We start from the raw sequence: 20522 nt of genomic DNA on the forward strand, positions 1-20522 counted from the left end.
AGGTCAAAGGATCATCATGGGAACCATGGGAGAGGTGGGACCACAATATTGGAGCCACACTTTTAGAAAAGTTAGTCTGACAGAAACATGGACTAGAGAGGAGATTGCAAAGGCTAAGCTATTTCGACACCCTAAACCGGAACTGCTGGTATGAAATACAATTTGGCAGCAGAACAAGGCCTACAAGGCAAGCCCCATGTTCTAGCACCCTGCCTTTTCTGTGCGCTGCTGGAGATGGAAGCCAGGACCTTGATTGTTATAAAGACAGTCTCCCACTATCCCCCCTCCCTCCCTCCCAACCTCTGGCCAATCAGATGGTGTGAGGCCGTCTGATGATAGTATCTTGGGTAACAAAATGATGCCGTCCCTCCTCACAAGATGCTGCTGCTCTGACCCCAGGACCCGTGACTCTCATTTGGCAAGAGCGACTCTGCAGATTATGACTAAGGTTCCAGTGTTTTCGAATGAAAGATGGCAAGATTATCAGGGACAAACAGCAGGAGCCTAGTCACTTAACTCCCTCAGCACAGAGCCTTCTAGCTGCATTGCAAAAGAGACTAAAGCATGGAGGACACCAGGACTTGGCCTGAGAGGCTGGCTTTGCAGGGGTGGGGGCGGGGGGGGGCCGGGCCAGAAAGACTGAGAAGGCATAGTAGTCAAAATGGCCAGGCCACTTCAGAACCTGGAGACAGCTCTCAGTTTAGCACTGGCCAAACACAGCAGCGTACTGCAATCCCAACACTCAAGAGGCAGAGACAGGAATGTCCAAGCTTCGGGTCATACCAGAAGAGGCATGGGAAGGTGGCTTAGCAAGGACCCACGTAAAAAGCCGCAGATAGGGGCTGGAGAGATGGCTCAGAGGTTAAGGGCACTGGCTGCTCTTCCAAAGGTCCTGAGTTCAATTCCCAGCAACCACATGATGACTCACAACTGTCTGTAATGAGATCTGGTGCCTTCTTCTGGCTTGCAGGAGTTATATGAAGATAGAACACACATATATGTATATGTAATAAATAAATGAAATATTAAAAAAAAAGCTGCAGATGGGCGGGCATGATGGCACAAGCCAGTAAACCCAGCACTCAGGAGGTAGAAGCAGGTGGATCTCTGCGAGTTCGAGGCCAGCCTGGTCTACAGAGTTGAGTTCTAGGAAAGCTAAGGCTACACAGAGAAACCCTGTCTCAAAAAACCAAATGGGGGCTGGAGAGATGGCTCAGAGATTAAGAGAACCATCTGCTCTTCCGAAGGTCCAGAGTTCAACTCCCAGCAACCACATGGTGCCTTACAACCACCTGTAATCAGATCTGTTGCCTTCTTGCCTTCTTGTGGTGGACAGGCACACGTGTGGGCAGAATATTGTATAAATAATAAATAAATCTTAAAACACACACACACAGCCAGTGAGATGGCTCAGTAGTCTAAGGAGTTTGCCATGCGAGCCTTGAAACCTAAGTTTGATGCCCAAAATCCACACAAAGGTGGAAAGAGTGTCAGTGGCAACTATTTGACCCTTGTCCTTCACACATACTATGCCAACCCTGCCCCTTTACTATAGTAATTGCAATTTTTTTTAAGATTAAGTAAGTGAAAATTAAATTCAAGCCGTCCTCAGAAGTCTATATGCATGTTGAGGAGTGCACCTGAATTCATACATACACACCCAGGTGCAACACACACACACACACACACACACACACACACACACACACACACACACACACACACACACACTCCTACCTGTCCATGCTCACGAGGTGTACTGACAAGCCTGCAAACTAAGCTCAAGATCACCCCGAGACCCTGTCTTGAAATTAAAAAAACACACAGACACACAGACACGAAAATAGAGAATCAAGTCCCCAGACTTGCAATCCAAGAAAATAAACTGTCAGTTCCTCAGGGAGGACACATTCCAGAGAAGTGCAGCCCAGGAGCCGCTTGGTTCCTCCCCACCCATCCCTCCCTCATTTCTGACCTACAGAACTACTGCAAGAGATCATTTGGCCCAGGGTGTGGCTCGGGGGCACAGCACTTGCTGTGCATGCATGTCCAAAGGCTCCAGATCCCTGGCCAGCACTAAGAAGATACAAAAAGAAAATAAGCAGGTCACCTCGACCTCTGAGAAAAAGACCTAAAACTAAACCAGTATTGCCAGTAATCCCAGCAGCGCTCAGAAGGCTGAGACCAGACAGAAAATTCAAAGTTAGCCCAGGCTACAAAGATCCAGTTTCAAACAAAAGGGCGACTTGAAACCTGGCGCACAAACGCCTAGCGGAACGGTAGAAGGAACAAGCCTAGATCACTCTACAAGCAAGCTTGGAATTAAAAGCTAACACAGCAGACTCCACATTCCTGACAGTTAGCTCCTTGAGGGTGGAAGTTCCCTGCTCCCCACTGTGATGACTGATGGCCCAAGCTGGAACCCTAACCCACTCCCACCAAGAGCTCAGCTGGCCTCCAAAACGCACCCCAGAGCACTCAGCCCCAGGCCCATTTTTCAAGGGCACATTTGATAAAATATCTGTCCTGGGTTCTATTCCCCAGTGTCCCTCGCCAATAAATAAATAAATTAATTAATTAAAATTAATATATGTATGTATGTATGTATATGTATGTGTATGTATGTATGTGTGTGTGTGTGTATATATATATATATGAAAAGCCCTGGAGAGCTGGCTTGGTGGTTACTAGCAAGCACTGCTCTTGCAGAGGACTTAAGTTCAGCACCTGGATAAGGCAGCCTGCAGCACCCATCCCCATGTAACTCCAGCTCCAAGGGATCCGACACCTTCATGTGGTCTCTATGGGCACCTGACTGCACATGAAATACACATAGGTAAAAATAAGTCTTGAACGGACATGAAAAGGCAGACTCAGTGGTTTCTCTGTGTAACCCTGGCTGGCCTGGAACTCTTTGTAGACCAGGCTGGCCTCGAACTCACAAGAGATCTACCTGCCTCTGCCTCCCGAGTGCTGGGACTAAGGGCATGTGCCACCATACCTGGCACATTTTTTTTAAAAGGTCAGATGAAATGGTTCTGTGGGCAAAGGCAACTTGTTGCCACATCCGATGACCTGAGTGCCATCTTAAGACCCCTAAGAACTGACTCATAGACATCATCCTCTGGGGTTGGAGAGATGGATGGCTCAGAGGTTAAGAGCACTGGGGGCTCTTTCAAAGGTCCTGAGTTCAATTCCCAGCAACCACATGGTGGCTCACAACCATCTATAATGAGATCTGGTGCCCTCTTCTGTTGGCAACCATATATTCATGCAGAACATTATATATATAATAAACAAATCTTTAAAAATAATAACTATGAGCCGGGCGGTGGTGGCGCGCGCCTTTAATCCCAGCACTCGGGAGGCAGAGGCAGGTGGATCATGTGAGTTCGAGGCCAGCCTGGTCTACAAAGTGAGTCCAGGACAGCCAAGGCTGCACAGAGAAACCCTGTCTCAAAAAACTAAACAAACAAACAAACAAAAATAATAACTATGACTTGGTGAGATGGGCCAGTGGGTAGAGCCACTTGTCACACTTTCCTGACCACCTCAGTTTGATCTCAAATCCAGGATAAGGGGGAAGAAAGTGTAAATACCATGAAATGTCTCCTAACTGCCACATGCATGCTATGGTACATGCACATAATAAAATTAAGAGGTAAAGTTGTCTTTTTACATGTATCTGTGTGTTATGGCACATGTACATCAAACACACACCATTCATACACAAGTTTAAATAAAACATAAGAGCAAAGACCGGGCATGGTGGTGCACACCTTTAATCCCAGCACTCAGAAGGCAGAGGCAGGCGGATTGCTGTGAGTTCAAGGCCAGGTTCATCTAGAAAGGGAGTCCAGGACAGCCAGGGCTACACTGAGAAACTGTCTTGAAAAAGAAAGAAAGAAAATAGGACTCAAGAGACACAACTGAAACTATATAGAAACTCTGCCTCAAAACAAAACAAAACAAAACAAAACAAAACAAAACCTCTAATTAGGGGCTGGAATGATGGTTCGGTGGTTAAGAGCACTGGCTTGCTCTTCTGGAGGACCTGAGTTCAATTCCCAGCAACTACATATGGCAGCTCACAACTGTCTGTAACTCCAGTTGGTTGCAGGGGATCTGGCACCTTCATTCAAACTCATATGTAGGCACAGCACCAATGCACATAAAAGTAAATTATTTTTAAAGAATTCTAATTAGCAGGGCGTGGTGGCACACGCCTTTAATCCCACCACTTGAGAGGCAGAGGCAGGAGGAAATCACTGAGTGTGAGGCTAGCCTAGTCTACAAAGTGAGTCCAGGACAGCCATGGCTACACAGAGAAATCCTGTCTCAAAACAAAAACAAAAACAAAAACAAACAAACAAAAAACTGGAAGAAATGAAAAACCCTGTGTCAACAAGGAAATCTCAAGGAAAGGATGCCACCTGTTCAGGAAAAGAAATTCCTCACCTTGAAAGGCATGACGTTTTCAAACAAGGCCTATAATAAATTCTAAATTGTGAGCCTCCTGCTTCTTCCTCCCAGAGGCTGAGGTTACAAGGCCATGGCCACATCAGACTAAAAAGCATGATTTTATTTTTCAGAAGCACAGGGTTTAGAATATTTCAAAGAAATAGTCAGGCTGGGACTGGCAAGACAGTTCAGCAGATAAGGGAATGCTACCAAACCTGAAGACCTGAGTGCTATACCCGGAACCCTTGTGGAAAGGAGACCAGCTCCTGCAAGGTATCCTCTGACCTCTACACACACATTGTAGCACGTATGCACACACACACACACACACACACACACACACACACACACAAACTAAAGACTTAGAACCCAAATGTTAAAATATTTTATCTGTCTCGCAGACCTATGCACACTTAAATACAGAGTAGCAGCATGGACAGAAGCTCCATCAAGGCCCGATGCAGCCCCTGGACTACCCCGTCAGATGTAGGTACCTCTCAGAGCTCCTACTGCAGATATTTTGCTACTGAATTTTCCTAACTCAAGAAAAGTTTAAGAGAGGTAGATACAAGAGGATCAAGGCTAGCCTGCCCTACTGAGGCCACGCTGCCTGGGCTACAAGAATCTCTTTCTGGAAAAGAAAATAAAGGAAAGGAAAAAAGAAAAGAAAAACTCACACAAGTGAACGAACAAACAAAAGTTAGGACGAGAAAAGACAAAAGCACAAAGGTCGGTTATCTCATTGTCTAACTTTAAAGAACCACCAAGTTTTATGTGTATTTTTGTTACAAATTAAATTGTGTGGTACATTAAATTGCTAAAAAAAAAAAAAACTGTTAAGGGTGGCTACATAGGCTGCTACATTTTACGTCTATACCATCGTCAAAAACAAGCATTCAAGACCCAAACCCAAATCATGGTGGCACATGCCAGTAACCATAGCACTGAGGAGATATAGGCAGAGATGGGAAAGTTCCAGGCCAGTATGAGAGAGAAACAGCCAGAGGTGTAGGTCAGTGGTAGAAAACTTGCACGCATAGTCCTGGGACAAAGGGGGTGGGGAGGGGCGCAGGGGTTGACAGGAAGGGGAATTTCAGTTTCTTCTCCCACCGCAGCCCCAAGAAGCTCCAACGGGAATCGGCCTGGCATCACCCCAGTAAACTAACCCGTGGAAATAAGAGTGCAAAAGTAGATTCATAGATCGGGTTGGAGTAAGTCCAGAGCTAGTCTGGGCACCAATGACTAACGCACTCGCGGGACCAGTTTTCAGGAACGAACTGACTGATGATGCTGCCTTTCTGGAACAGGAAGCAGGATCCAGTGTTCCCGCCAATACTTGCACACAGAAGCACCCATGGAGGCATGGCAGGTCACCGTGGCGGGCCCTGGAAGTGAAGAGCTCCCCTGATCTCTGGTAGAGGGGGTGGGGTTTCCACATGGACTGAAATGGAGGGTTTACCTACCATCCCTTGCTCCTCAGAATAAGCACACACTAGACAATGCAGAAAGCTGCCTCCATGGCGCCAGGATCGAAGGAATTGGTTCACAGCGGTTACAATAATGCAGTGGGGGGGAGGGGGGGGGCGAGACAGCTCATTATCATCCATCTTTTCTTCCCCATGTTACATGCTTTGGACAGTGTCAAAGCTTTCCTCGATTGCCCTGGGATCTCAGAACTTGGTTTATGTCACTGTCAAAGTGGAAGGCCCATTCCGCACCATCCCTCTGCAGGAAAGGCGTCTCTGTGATTGCTTCAGGATTGGAGGGGCTCCCTGCCTTTTATGATCATAACAACATGAAGACCCCTCGAGGGCGAGAGCTACAAGATGCTCAGGCCCAGCACAGCACCATGAAAGCTCCTAGAACTTAGCAGCGGAGCTGGGAAGAAGAGCAACGGAAAGCCCTTCTGCATTAGGGCCTCCAGGGGAGCGACCCCGGGGTGGGCGCGGTGGGACCTACAAGGCACCGGAAGTGGCGGCTGGAGCTGGGAGGGGGGCTGAGGGGTGTCCACAGACCGGGAAGGGGCCACTTCCTGCAGACCCAGGAGTCTGGCTGACCAAAGCGGGAATCTTGGAGGTACCCCCAAAGCTTGTCCTATTTCAGGGCGCTAGGAGGGGCTCTCGTCTTTTCCCCTCAAGTTTCCAGTCAGTGAGATCGCCATTACCCTGGCCTCCACCCATTTTGGCGCCAACAGCCAGAGGCACGCGCGACCGGAAGCACGGCCCGTGCCAAACGTGGCCCCGCGCATGCGCGTCCCGGCTCTCGGCGGCCGCAGGGCCACCCTGAGAAGAGATGCCCCTACAAATGCCTCAGCATCCGTCCCACTCCTCACCCCCACCCCGCAGGGCACCTACCGCCTGCGGACATGGTCGGGCAGCGCGCCTGCTGGGGAGGCAAGCGCAGGCACTCGGGCCGGGGCTGTTCGTGCTGGCATCTCGCAGATTGCAGTCGTCAGGGACGGCTCTGAACGAGACCCCGGCTTTTTCGCGCGCTCGGAAACCAACTGGGAGGGGGCGGCGCAAGCGGAAGCAGCGTGTACCACAGGGCAAGACTAGGGGAAGACCGAGCTGTGCCTGAAGGGAGCAGGCATGCGCAGCACGGCGCAAGGCACACCTCTGGCTGCAGTGGGCTCGTCCATGCTGCGGCTGGCGCCACTCACCTTCCGTGGAGAGATGGCCCAACACGTGACAGCAGGTACTTCTGCTCTTGCAGAGGACCCTGGGTTGCTTTCCAGCCCCCCACATCCAACTCCTTTAAACCCCTATTAACTCCACTTCCAGGAGGGGAATCCTACACCCTCTTCTGGCCTCAGTGGGCACTGCACTCACATGCACAAACACATCATTTTCAGAAATCTTTTGAAAAAGGAAAAGCTAGGCATGGGTGATGGTGGTGCATGCCTTTAATCCCAACATTCCGGAAGTTAGAGGCAGGTGGCTTTACAGAGCGAGTTCTAGGACAGCCTGAGATACGGAAGAAATTCTGTTTAAAAAAAAAAAGCAAAACAAAAACAGGTTCTGGGCGTGGTGGTGCACGCCTATGATCCCAGCACTCAAAAGGCAGAGGCAGGCGGATCTCTGCGAGTGAGTCCAGAACAGCCAAGGCTACACAGGGAAACCCTGTCTGCAAAAAACAAAACAAAACCCAGAAAATGGAAAAATGAGCTCTTAGACAAAAAGCCTCATATCTAGCCTCAATCTTCACCCCTTTGCCCTCTGAAATGACCTTGAGTACACGATCTGGACTCATCAGTGGCTTCATCTGTCAATCAGGGCCGAAAGCACTTCTTTAAAAATGTAATTCAGGGGGCTGGAGAGATGGCTCAGAGGTTAAGAGCACTGGCTGCTCTTCCAAAGGTCCTGAGTTCAATTCCCAGCAACCACATGGTGGCTCAAAACCATCTATACTGAAGATCTGGTGTCCTCTTCTGTCCTGCAGACCTACATGCAGGTAGAACACTTTATACATAATAAATAAATTTTAAAAAAAAAGGAAAAAATAAAAATGTAATTCAGGAGCCGGGCGTGGTGGCCCACGCCTTTAATCCCAGCACTCGGGAGGCAGAGGCAGGCGGATCGTTGAGTTCGAGGCCAGCCTGGTCTACAAAGCGAGTCCAGGACAGCCAAGGCTACACAGAGAACCCTTGTCTCGAAAAAAAAAAAATGTAATTCAGGGGCTGGAGAGATGGCTCAGGGGTTAAGAGCACTGATTGCTGTTCCAAAGGTCCTGAGTTCAATTCCCAGCAACCACACGGTGGCTTACAACCATCTATAATGAGATCTGGTGCCCTCTTCTGGCCTCTGGGTATATGTGCAGGCAGAACACTGTATACATAATAAAATCTTTTTTTTTTTTTTTAATGTAATTCAGCAAGCGACTTTTAGGCCAGTATACCAATGATGTAGTATAGTGGAGGGACCAGGAACCATTTCCACAATCGGTGTTGAATTAAAAAAAAAAAAAAAGCAGAACACAGGGAAATTATACAATTCTATTGACCATCCACGTGGCCTGAAGCAATTTCGAATATATAGCTCAGCAGTGAAGTGCTTACCTAAGAGACCCAGAGCCCTGGGATCCACCTTAGCACCAGGTGAATAAACGAAGAGAAGAATGAGCCGGGCGTGGTGCACACCTTTAATCCCAGCACTAGGGAGGCTGAAGCAGGCTGATCACTGTGAGTTCGAGGCCAGCCTGGTCTACAAAAGGGAGCCCAGGACAGCCAGGGTTACACACAGAGAAACCCTGCCTCAAGAAAACAAAGCATGCCTGAGGCAGGCACGATGTGGGCATTCACTCTAGCAGCTGAGGCAGGAGGATTGGGAATTTATGGCCAGCCTTATGACATAGTGAGATTCAGGCCAGCCTGGGATACATATAGGACCTTGTCTGAAGGGGAAAGAAAGAAATCCTGTCTGAGCTACAACATGATCAACCCTAGGGACTTGAGCTAAGCAGAGTAACAAATATGACAAATTCATGATACTACATCCATGAACTTCTAGAATAGTGAGACTCTTAGAAAACAAAATGGTAGCAAAAGTTGAGCAGAAGTGGAAGACAGTAGTGAAATGCGGTTTCTGTTTCAGAAAAGGAAAAGTTCCAGAAATCTTTTGTGCAATTCTGTGCATGTAGTTAAACACTACAGAACCACACATTTAATCCTAACAGTGAAGATGGTGGATGTGGTGATGCATGCCCATAAATCCAGCACTCAAGACCAGAGGTAGGAGGATTGGAAGCCACCACACCCCACTCCAATAAAACTTTATTGATGAAAAAAAAATGGTGGGCCAGATACAGCTACCAGCTAAATCATTACATCGACCACAAAAGGTGCCTAATACACAGATAAGGTACAATTCTAGTCAGTTATAAAGTGCTCTTTTTGTTTTTTGTTTGTTTGTTTGTTTTGTTTTTGTTTTTCAAGACAGGGTTTCTCTATGTAGCCTTGGCTGTCCTGGAACTCACTCTGTAGACCAAGCTGGCCTCAAACTCAGAGATCTGACTGCCTCTGCTTCCCTGAGTGCTGGGATTAAAGGTGTGAGCCACCATGGCCCAGCGTAAAGTGCTTTTCTTCTTTTTCTTTCTTTGTTTTTTGAGACAGAACTCACAGCGATCCACCTGCCTCTGCCTCCTGAATTCTGGGATTAAGGACGTGTGCCACTACCACCTGGCTAATAATTTTTTAAATACTTTTAAGCTGGGTGTGATGGCATATGCTTTTAATCTCAGCACTAGGGAGGCCAAGGCAGGATGATCCAAGTTCCACTAGCCCCTGGTCTTCATACTAAGTTCCATAATAAGCCAAGGCTACTAAAAGGAAAATATGTTTAACACAAAAATATGTTTAAACACACATACACACACACCACACTCCACATGCTTAAGTAGAGAGATAGTCACATAAGTCCCTTGGAGTATGCTGGGCAGAGCCACCTCCTTCTTGAAAGCCCCTGCGCAAGCAGAGAACTCTCCCTGTTGTCACAGGTAGTGGCTCCAGCACCTGCCAGTTTTGTATCAAAGAGCCCTTGAACCATCTGGCAAAACGCCCCTCCAGGTGCCCTCCCTGTCCCTGGGCTCCCAGTCCTCCCTCTGATGCCAGCCTGGCCATGAAAAGCCATATGCATCAGAACACCTGGCCTTCCCTTACCGCACCCACATGGCTTATCAGAGCTCACAGGGGCCCCCTCGGCTTCCACAGCAGCCCACAGGTATGATAAAAGGCTAGCTATAGCCTACCATCAGAACTCTTCCAAATTCAAAGATAGGCCTGTAGGGACAGTAAGGGCTAAAGATACTTTTCCTCACAGTGACCATGAAATGAACAAAACAGCCCAAGCTCATTAGTCATTAAGGATGGGTCAAGTTGAAAAAAGAAAAACTCCAATGTTAGCAATACTGGAACACTTTCCTAACCCTGCAAGAAGTTGAAAACTGGTACAGCTGGGCTAGGGAGCTGGCCCAGTAGGTAAGAGTACTTGCCACAGGAACCTGACCACCCGTGTTTGAGCCTTGGACCATAAAGAAACTCAGCTTCTGAAAGCAGTCCTCTGACTTCCACATGCCTGTGCCACATGCCTATGCACACACAGCATACACATCCAATAAAAACGTGAGGATCAGCAAGATGATTCAGCAGGTAAGTGGGTTTGCTGCCAAGCCCAAAGATCCTAGTTCAATCCCTGGGACTTGCAGGGTAGAAGTAGTGAACCAACATCCTCCTGCTGGTGTCCTGACTTACACATATATACTATGACATGTATTTATCAACACACATGCACACACACTCACAGAAAAGTGTGATCAATTTTTTTTTTTCTTTTGGTTTTGCAAGAAAGGGTTTCTCTGCGTAGCGTTGGCTGTCTGGACTCAGTTTGTAGACCAGGCTGGACTCAAACTCAAAGATCCACCTGCCTCTGCCTCCCGGAGTGCTGGGATTATGGGTGTGTGCCAGCACACTCAGCTCACTTAATAAGGCACTTGGAAGTTTGTTCGGCAACATTTACTAGTGTTCAGTGTCTTCCCAGGTTAGGACCCAGCAATTACATGCCTTGGGTGCTTGCACTGTAACTGAATAATATATGCAGAAATGTTCAAAGTGGTTTCCTTACAACAGCCCCAAACCCAAACCAGTTACTTCATCACATGATGGAATGTGGCATCTCAGGGTGGCACTACATTGTTCCTTCAGCAGTACAGGGAAGCCTGGAACTCACTATGTGAAATGATGTATGGCCAAGGATGGCCTCCTGTCTCCACCTCCCCAGTGCTTACAGACAGGCATCTACCATGATGCCCACCTGATGCAGTTCTGGGGTGGAACCCTGAGTTTTATGCACTTGTGCCAAGCACTCTGAGCCACTGAGCCCCAGACCCAGAAAATGTTTCACAAAGGGATTGAACAGGAAATTATTTTAGTGTGTGGGCCCCATAGGCTCTGTTACAAAACACCAACTCGGCCTCGTGAGGACATCAAAGGCCCAGACAACCCAGAGAGGGCTATTGGCCAATTAAGTTCTTCATAAGCACTCCAACCTGCCTTCCACGCTGTTCCCAGGGGTAATAAGCAATTGTGAGAGAGTGGGTCAGTGAGTAGAGCCTTTGCCTAGCAAGCAGGAAGCCCTGGGGTCCATCCCAGGACCACATAAACCGAGTGAGACCACACAAGTGCATTAATGTCAACACTGAAGGGAGTGTGGGAAGACAGGCAAATCAGATGTTGAAAGTTATCCTTTTTGCAGGGCAGGGGGATTCAAGACAAGGTTTCTTTGTGTAGCCCTGGCTGTCCTGGACTCACTTTGTAGACCAGGCTGGCCCCGAACTCACAGAAATCTGCCAGCCTCTGCCTCCCGAGGGTTGGGATTACAGGCGTGCACCACCACACCGGGTTTTGAAAATTATTCTTGACTAAATTGGGAGTACTAGGCCAGCCTGGGCTACAAATGTGAAAAAAGAAATAGCCAAACCTGCAGAGTGGATTTGACCTACAGATGGCAGTTTGCCAACACCCCCCTGAAGGAGTAGGTTACAGTTTCAGTGAGAAATACAGTCACATAAGAGCGTACTATGGTGGCACACCCCTTTAATCCCAGCACTTGGGAGGCAGAGGCAGGTGGATTGCTGTGAGTTTGAGGCCAGCCTGGTTTGTAAAGAGTCCAGGATAGCCAAGGCTACACAGAGAAACCCCCGTCTCAAAACAAAACACAACAAAACAAAACAAAACAAAACAAACAAACAAAACCAGACATGAGGACACAGCTCTATTTCTTTCCTAGCACATTAGAAACTCCGATGGCAGAAATCAGGAAAGAGGTGGTCACAGTTTATGGTGCACCAGGCAGAAACTGCTCTCATCACCTGGGCCCGCTGCAGCCATGCCCCCTTTGCCCCTTATAGCCCGAGAGAAAAGCAGCCACGAGTGCTCAGAGAGTAACCCACCTTCTGAAGACGTGAAAACCCGAGGCAGCAGCGGCTGGATGAGCTGCAAAGAGTAGGTTAGGTGTGAGAGCAACCGGCGTGTAGATATAAGGCTCTGGCCATCGAACTTGAGGGCCCACACCTGAAGGCTCCTTTCGCAAACGACCCTCAGTGGAGCCCACAGATGATCCAAAGGCAGTCACCAATCATCGAGAGCACCTGGCACAGAGAGGGCACTACTTTCTACTCAGGGCATTAAAGACGTTTCTAGAAGTTTCCTCCACTGTCCCAGTCTTGGATTGGGTGCTCTGAATCACAGGAGCAAACAGAGATAGAACGGCAACTAGGGATCTAGGTCCTTTGAACAAAGACTTGCCCAGGATCCCCAAGGCTATGTGTTCCATCCCCAGCATTGCTTAGTGGTGCTTGTCAACCAGCCCTGACGTGGTGTGGTGGAGACAGGCAGAGTGGGGGGCTTTTAATGCCTGCACTTGGGAGACAGAGGCAGGGCATTGGGGTGAGTTCCAGACCAGCCTTGTTTTACAAAGAGAGTTCCAGGAAACCCAGGGCTATTACACAGAGAAACCCTGCCTCAGAAAAAGAGCCCCCCCCAAAAAAAAGGAGGGCATCTCAGCTACACAGTGAGTCTGAGGTCAGCCTGGGCCACATGAGATCCTTGGTTGGAAGGGGAGGGGGCAACAGACGTGTTCAAGGCCAGTCAGCCTGAACAACAACATATCAAGGCTGTGTGAAAATAAAAGGAGGGATGGAACAGGCGTAGGGGCCAGGGCCAGGGGTGGGGAAACAGCAGCGCATTGTCAGGTGTCCTGCCTAAAAACCTACTTGGGTTGTGAAGGGCTGTAGGCAATCTTACACCACAAATGGTTACTAGGAATGAATCCCAAGAGGCAAATTTCCTGATGCTCCTACTTCCATCTCCTGTGGGATGACAGAAGTACAAACCACTATAGGTTTATTTATTCAGACTTTTCTGTTTGGTTTGGTTTTTTGAGACAGGTTTTCTCTGTGTTAGCCTTGGCTGTCCTAGACTCGCTTTGTAGACTAGGCTAGCCTCGAACTCACAGCTATCCATCAGCCTCTGCTGATTGTTGGGATTAAAGGCATGTGCCACCACACCTGGCTTATTCAACTTTTTAAAAAAGGTTGAGGCTGGGTGCTGGTGGCACACGCCTTTAACCCCAGCACCTGGGAGGCAGAGGTAAGCAGATTGCTGTGAGTTTGAGGCCAGCCTGGTCTGCAGAGTGAGTCCAGAGTAGTCAAGGCTACACAGAGAAACCCTGTCTCAAAATAAATAAATAAAATAAATAAATAAAATTAAAATTAAAAAGATTGATTTATTAAGCTATGTATGGTGGTGCATGCCCTCAATCCCAGCACTCAGGGAGGCAGAAGCAGGTGGATCTCTTTGAGTTCCAGGCCAACCTGATCTACAAAGTGAGTCCAGGACAGCCAGGGCTGTTACACAGAGAAACTCTATCTCGGAAAGCCAATAAATAAAATAGATAAATAAATAAATAAATACAAAGAGGGAGAAAGAGAGAGAAGGGGGGGGAATCCAAGACATTTTTTAACTTTTGGGGTTTTTTTTCCTTTATTAGTCTTGGGAAATTCCCCATGTGTATAAATGGGGTCCTTTACACCCCATGACTTCCTCTCTCCTCCATCCCAGGCCTGCTCAGTCCTCCTTCCCAAAAGTCCGTATGGGGGGCTTTCAACTTTGATACTTTTAGAAAACATTTTAATTAGGAGCAGTGTGGTGACACGTGCCTTTAATCCCAGCACTCCAGAGGCAGGAGGATCTCCGTGAGTTCAAGGCCAGCCTGGTCTACATAGAGAGATTCTGGACAGTCAGGATTAACAAACAATATTTTCATTAAGTTATTTATTATCTGTGTGGTCATGGCGATCAGAGGACGCCTCACTAGAGTCAGCTCCTTCCTTTCTAGCACGTGGTTCTAAGGACGGAACTCAGGTCTTCAGCCTCAGTGACAAGTGCCCATATACCAGGTTATCAGTTCTGAAGCTGTTTTGTGTCTGTTGTTGTTGTTATTGTTGTTTTTGAAGACAGGGTTTCTCTGTGTAGTCCTGACTATCCTGGACTCCCTTTATAGACCAGGCTGGCCTTGAACTCACAGAGATCCCAGATCCGCCTGCCTCTGCCACCCGAGTGCTGGGATTATGGGTGTGTGCCACCACGCCCGGCCTGGCCAGTTCTAATACTCTTGATAAGACGATGCTGGTTTTGTGACTAAGCTTTTTTTTTTTTTCTTTCTCCCAGTGTTGGCTATCTTTTAGAGACATAAAGCAAAAATGCTGACAAATAAATTATTTCATTTCTAAATAATGAGGATAGGCCTAAGAAAGAGCCGGTGAGGAAGGGCTGAGTCATACAGGAAGTTGCACCCTCAGATCTCACCACAGGACCCTTCACAATTATGAATCAGGAAATAGCTTCTCCAAAGGGTAGAAGACACAACAGACGACAAACGGACAGTCACCAACTCAGCCAAGTGATCAGAAGAAATTGACTTTTCTGGTGCTGGGGACTGCAAAGGATAACAGTACGTATGGCCAGTGATGGAGCTGCCAGCAAAGGCCCTGCAAGGGAAACACAATGACTGCTTAAATGCAGTCCAAATTGAGCAGTGCTGAAATACTGCAGAATCCTACGGCAAAGGCCATCCCACCAGCCACACACCTCTGTTTCCCAACGTGTCAAGGTCATGAAAGACAAGAAGCCAATGACGCTTCTAACTGAGAGAGATGCTGGACACAGGGGTGACTTGATCAGTAAAGAGGTGACTGGGGAAACACAGTGCAGACTGCAGATTGCTGCCCCTTAGTGTTACCGAGGGTCTGCAGATCTCGGCGAACTCACCCGAGTATTTATGTTGAACATATAGATGGGTGGATGGAGGGATGGATAGGTGAGTGGGTGGGCAGATGAGTAGATGGATGCATGGATAGATGAATGAATAGGAGGATGGATGGGTGGGTGGATGGATGGGTAGGTAAATGGATAAATGTACAGGTGAAAGACAGTTGAATGGATAGACTGGAGGATGGATGGATGGATGGATGGATGGATGGATATGCAGGTAGATGGATAAATAGATAGAAGATTAAACTGTTAGGTCTTTGAATCTCTTTAAGAAGTGAGAAAAGTCACTTTTCCTGCCATTGCATTCAGTGGATTTGTATCAATGATTATGGATCACAGCTGTGACTAATTTGGATACCACTGAGGAAAGAACTAACCTCCGAATCATGAAGCAAAATGTACAAGTTACCATGTCATCATAATCAGAGCAATAGGCATGGTGGACTCCTGTTGCTATGGTAATACAATGCCAAAAGAAAAATTGATCCAAGGCAGAATTATATGGTCCAATACATGGGGAAGGGCTGCTGGCTCAAGGCCCCTGCTTTCCATCCTAGAAACCTGATGCTGCTCCGGTCAGATGGATCATGGGTAAAATTCCTTGCTGCTAACTCTGTCAACCTGTTTCTTCTCCCCAGGACCCACTTGGTGGAAGGAGAGAACTAACTACTGAAAGCTTTCCTTTGAGATCCACCCATGCCACTGAGACACACACACACACACACACACACACAGAGAGAGAGAGAGAGTGAAGAGATAAGTGAAAAATAAATTAATTTTTAAAAAGAGAGCAAAACAGCCAGTGGTGGCTCATGCCTTTATGTCTTTAATCTCAGCGTTTGGGAGGCAGAGGCAGGTAGATCTCTGTCAGTTCAAGGTAAGCCTGGTCTACAGAACAAAGACAGCCAAGGCTGCACAGAGAAACCCTGTCTCTGCCGAACGTGGTCATGCCTTTAATCCCAGCGCTCTTGAGGCAGAGGCAGGTGGATCGCTATGAGTTCAAAGCCAGCCTGGTCTACAAAGTGAGTCCAGGACAGCCAAGGCTAACACAGGGAGACCCTGTCTAAAAGAGAGAGAGAGAGAGAGAGAGAGAGAGAGAGAGAGAGAGAGAGAGAGAGAGAGAAACCCTGTCTTGAAAAACAAAAAACCCAAACAAAAACAAAAAACATGATACTATAGCAAATGCCCACATATGCTAATTTAAATTACTTAAAATTAGAAGAAGGCTGGGAGAATAGCTCAGTAGAACAATTGCCTAGCATGTGTGAGCCCCTAAATGCTATTGTCAGCACATGCGCGCGCGCGCGTGCACACACACATCTGATCTCTCATTTGTTTTTCTTTTCTTTTTTTTTTTTTTTTTTTGGTTTTTCGAGACAGGGTTTCTCTATGTAGCCTTGGCTGTCCTGGACTCGCTTTATAGACCAGGCTGGCCTCGAACTCACATCGATCCGCCTGCCTCTGCCTCCCGAGTGCTGGGATTAAAGGCGTGCGCCACCACGCCCGGCCTGATCTCTCATTTGTAATCCCAGTACCTGGTAGGCTGATGCAGGACAATTTCTGGGAGTTTGAGAGCAGCCTGAGTTACTTAACAAGTTCTAGGCTATTCTGGCTACAGAATAATAACCTGTCTCAAAAAAGAAATTTGAAGCCAGGCGCACGCCTTTAATCCCAGCACTCAGGAAGGCAGAGGTAGGCAGATCGAAGTGAGTTCAAGGCCAGTCTGGTCTACAAAGTGAGTCCAGGAAAGCCAAGACTACCCAGAGAAACCCTGTCATAAAAAACCAAAAACCAAAACAAAACACAACAATGACAAAAAGAAGAAATTTGAAGTGTTAGCTAGTCAATTAAAATTTAAAATTCAATCTTTGCTTTGTGCTAACCACACTTTAAGCATCCATGAGCCATACTGCTCAGGACTAAAGAATGCTTGTATTTTTTGTTTGGTTGTTTGGTAGGTAGATTGGTTGTTTTTTCCAGACAGGGTTTCTCTGTGTAGCCTTGGCTGTCCTAGACTTTGTAGACTAGGCTGGCCTCGAACTCACAGAATCTACCATGCCTCTGCCTCCCTGAGTGCTGGGATTAAAGGTGTGAGCCACCACACCGGGCAAGAATGCTTGTATTTATTATTTTTCTTGTCATGTGCATGCTTGGCACCTGTGGAGGTTTGAAGTTGCCACATTCCCTGGAACTGGAGTTACAAACGGTTGTGAACCAACATATGGAGACCCTCCAGAGTCGTCCACCTCCACCCTAGTGATGGACCCAGGGGTCTTGTGGAGCCAGAGCTGTGCTATGGAACCATACCCCAGCCCAAGATCAATTACAGGAGTGGCTATTATGCCTAAAGACCCTTTTATAGATCATGGATTTGTTTTGTTTTGTTTTGTGTTTTGGCTCTTCGAGGCAGGGTTTCTCTGTGTAGCCTTGGATGTCCTGGACTCACTTTGTAGACCAGGCTGGCCTTGAAGTCACATTTATCCCCATCTCTGCTTCCCAAGTGCTGGGAATTTTTTTTTTCTTTTTAACTTTTTGGCTTGCTTCTGGCGTGTGAACTCTGTCAACTGTCTGTTGCAATGTCAAAACGTTAGCTGCATGTGCAGAGGACAGAGGCCACGAGCTTGCACCCTACAGGAATTTCCCTTCTCGAGAACACTGTTGGGTAACTTGAACTCTGTCTAGGACTGGAGCTGTGTTGGAGGCCAGGCTGGAGAGACTGTGTGTGTGTGTGCTTTCACTCATGTGCACATGTATACATACATGTGTTTGTGTGTGCATGTGTATATGTGTGTACATGTGTGTACCTGTGTGTATGTGTGCACACGCGTGTGCATGTGAACGTGTCTGTGCTGCATTGCACATGTGCAGGTAGAGGAGAACCTGCAGGAGTTGGTTCTCTCCTTCCACTGTTGGGCCCCAGGGGGCAAAGTCAGCTGGTCAGGTGGCAACAAGACCTTTACCTACTGAATGTCCACACTAGTCCCCCTTTGTTCTTCCTTTGTAAACCAGGCTGGCCTCGAACTCACAGGATCCGCCTGGCTCTGCTTCCCAAGTGCTGGGATTAAAGACACGCCACCACTGCCTAACCCCCCCCCCCACTTTGCTTTTGTTTTGCTGTTTTTTCCTTAAGCCATTTTGAAAACACAGAACACTATAAAGTTTCCTGTCATCCTCAAGTAGGAGCCATGCAAATCTTTTCTATATTGTTCCAATTTTAGTATATGTGCTTCTGAAGTGAACACACACACACACACGCACACACACACACATGTTGTCCTGGTATGTAACTCAGGCTAGCCTGGAATTCAGTGTGTAGTCTGGGACAGACTCAAAACTCCAAATTCTCCTGCTTTCACCTTCCCAGTGCAGAGACTACAGATGTGACATGTAACTCAGATTTTCCCCCTCTATGTGTGTGTGTGTCTGCCTGTGGGTGTGCATGTGCCTGTATGTGGTGTGTGTCTGCCTGTGTATATGTGCCTGTATGTGGGGTGTGTGTGCCTGCCTCTCTATGCATATGTGTGTGTGTGCATCTGCATATGCCTCAGTTCACAGGAGCAGGTGTGCAGAGAGGCCATCCGCCGACGTTAGGTCTCTCCCTCATCCTTCTTCTCTTCACTTAAGCAGAGTCTCTCACATCCCGGAGCTCACCAGCTAGGCTGGTCTGCATTAGCTCCCTTGCCCCACCCCCAAGACTGCCTGCCTCATCTTCCCCAGTGTAGGGATTCCAGGCAGTCCAAACCCACCCAGTTCTTACAGTATCATGTGCTTCCTAGAGATGCAAACTCTAGCCTCACTTTCACGGCAGGAGCTTCAGCCCTGGATCAGGCCATAGAGACCCCTGCCTCTGGGCAGTGGAGGAAAGACCATCCCTTAAGCCTGTTTAGGAAAATAGAAGAAAACCACAAAGAGCTAGATAATTGTGGCCGGGGCTGGGCTGGGCTCAGAGCTATAGCCTGGCGAGCAGGAAGTCCTGGGCTCCATCCTTGGCAGAGCATAAACCCGGTTTGGTAGCATAATTTCAGCACTTGGGAGGCGCAGGTAAGAGGATCGTAAGGTCAAGGCACCCTCGGCTACTACATAGTGAATTCTAGGCCAACCTGAGCTGCTTTAGACCGTGTTGAAGGGGGGAAAAAAAAAAGCCGGTGTGGTGGTGTATGCCTGTTATCTCAACAGAGGCAGGTGGATCTCTGAGTTCAAGACCAGCCTGGTTTACAAAGTGAGTCCAGGTTCAGCCAAAGCTACACAGAGAAACCCTGTCTTGAAAAACAAAAACCAACCAAAGAATCAAAATGCCCAGTCCCTACAATAGGCTGATTGCAACAGCCTGTAACTCCAGCACCATAGGATCCAATACTGGCCTGCTCAGGAACTACACACACATGTATATACCCATAATCTTCACACACACACACACACACACACACACACACACACACACACACACACTTTATTTTATTTTACTTTTTACTTTTTGTTTGTTTGTTTGTTTGTTTTTTTGAGACAGGGTTTCTCTGTGTAGCCTTGGCTATCCTAGACTTGCTTTGTAAGACCAGGCTAGCCCCAAACTCACAGTGATCTGCCTGCCTCTGCCTCCCGAGTGCTGGGATTAAAGGCATGCCCCACCACGCCCAGCTCACACACACTTTAAAATAAAACAAACAAGCCGGGTGTGGTGGCGCACGCCTTTAATCCCAGCACTCGGGAGGCAGAGGTAGGCGGATCGCTGTGAGTTCGAGGCCAGCTTGGTCTACAAAGTGAGTCCAGGATGGCCAAGGCTACACAGAGAGACCCTGTCTCGAAAAAAAAAACAAAAATAAAATAAAATAAAATAAACATTATAAAAGAAAGCATTTTGATGGTGGCCAGCCATGATTTGGGGGAAACAGTAACTGTGTAGGAATGGCTGGGCTTGTGCCAACCCCTGAGACCACTTCTCCAATTGCCCAGACTGTACAGATTTGGGATGGAGAAGAGCCCCAGCTCACCTGCTAAAGTGTACCTTTGAAGGAAAACACGGAGGCCCCGGGCCTAATGAGTCACCGCCAGGAGCCAGACAGCCTCCCAACAGACCCAGGGAAAAGGTCAAGGTTGGCCCCTGTGTTCCCAGAAGCCATTGAATGTAATTCCAGCTCAGGCAAAGCTAAGGATGGGGGAGTGGGGCATGAAATAGAGAACTGGAAATGGCTGAGTGCCTTGACAGGACACTCATGGAGGGAAATGTCTGCCTAAAACCACA

General features: G+C 47.8%; 1 protein-coding gene across 5 annotated transcripts in view; it reads right to left on the reverse strand.

Annotated features, from left to right (window-relative positions):
• The window catches only part of DNMT1 (DNA methyltransferase 1), a 60524-nt gene extending 48018 nt beyond the window's left edge, over window positions 1-12506 (reverse strand). For 2 of the 5 annotated variants that reach the window (XM_084783146.1, XM_084783145.1), the window contains exon 1: window positions 12403-12506. Coding sequence is in view for 3 of the 5 variants with exons in the window: in XM_084783142.1 (XP_084639268.1) it covers window positions 6816-6895 (80 nt within the window). In the remaining 2 variants the exon portion in view is untranslated. Of the gene's footprint in view, window positions 1-6815; window positions 6973-12402 lie in introns of those variants that run through there. The other 3 variants (XM_084783142.1, XM_084783141.1, XM_084783144.1) reach the window with 2 other exon arrangements.
• Window positions 12507-20522: the final 8016 nt, after the last annotated feature.

Source organism: Acomys minous, assembly GCF_964271855.1.
Source record: "Acomys minous genome assembly, chromosome: 5".
NCBI classification, from domain to species: domain Eukaryota; kingdom Metazoa; phylum Chordata; class Mammalia; order Rodentia; family Muridae; genus Acomys; species Acomys minous.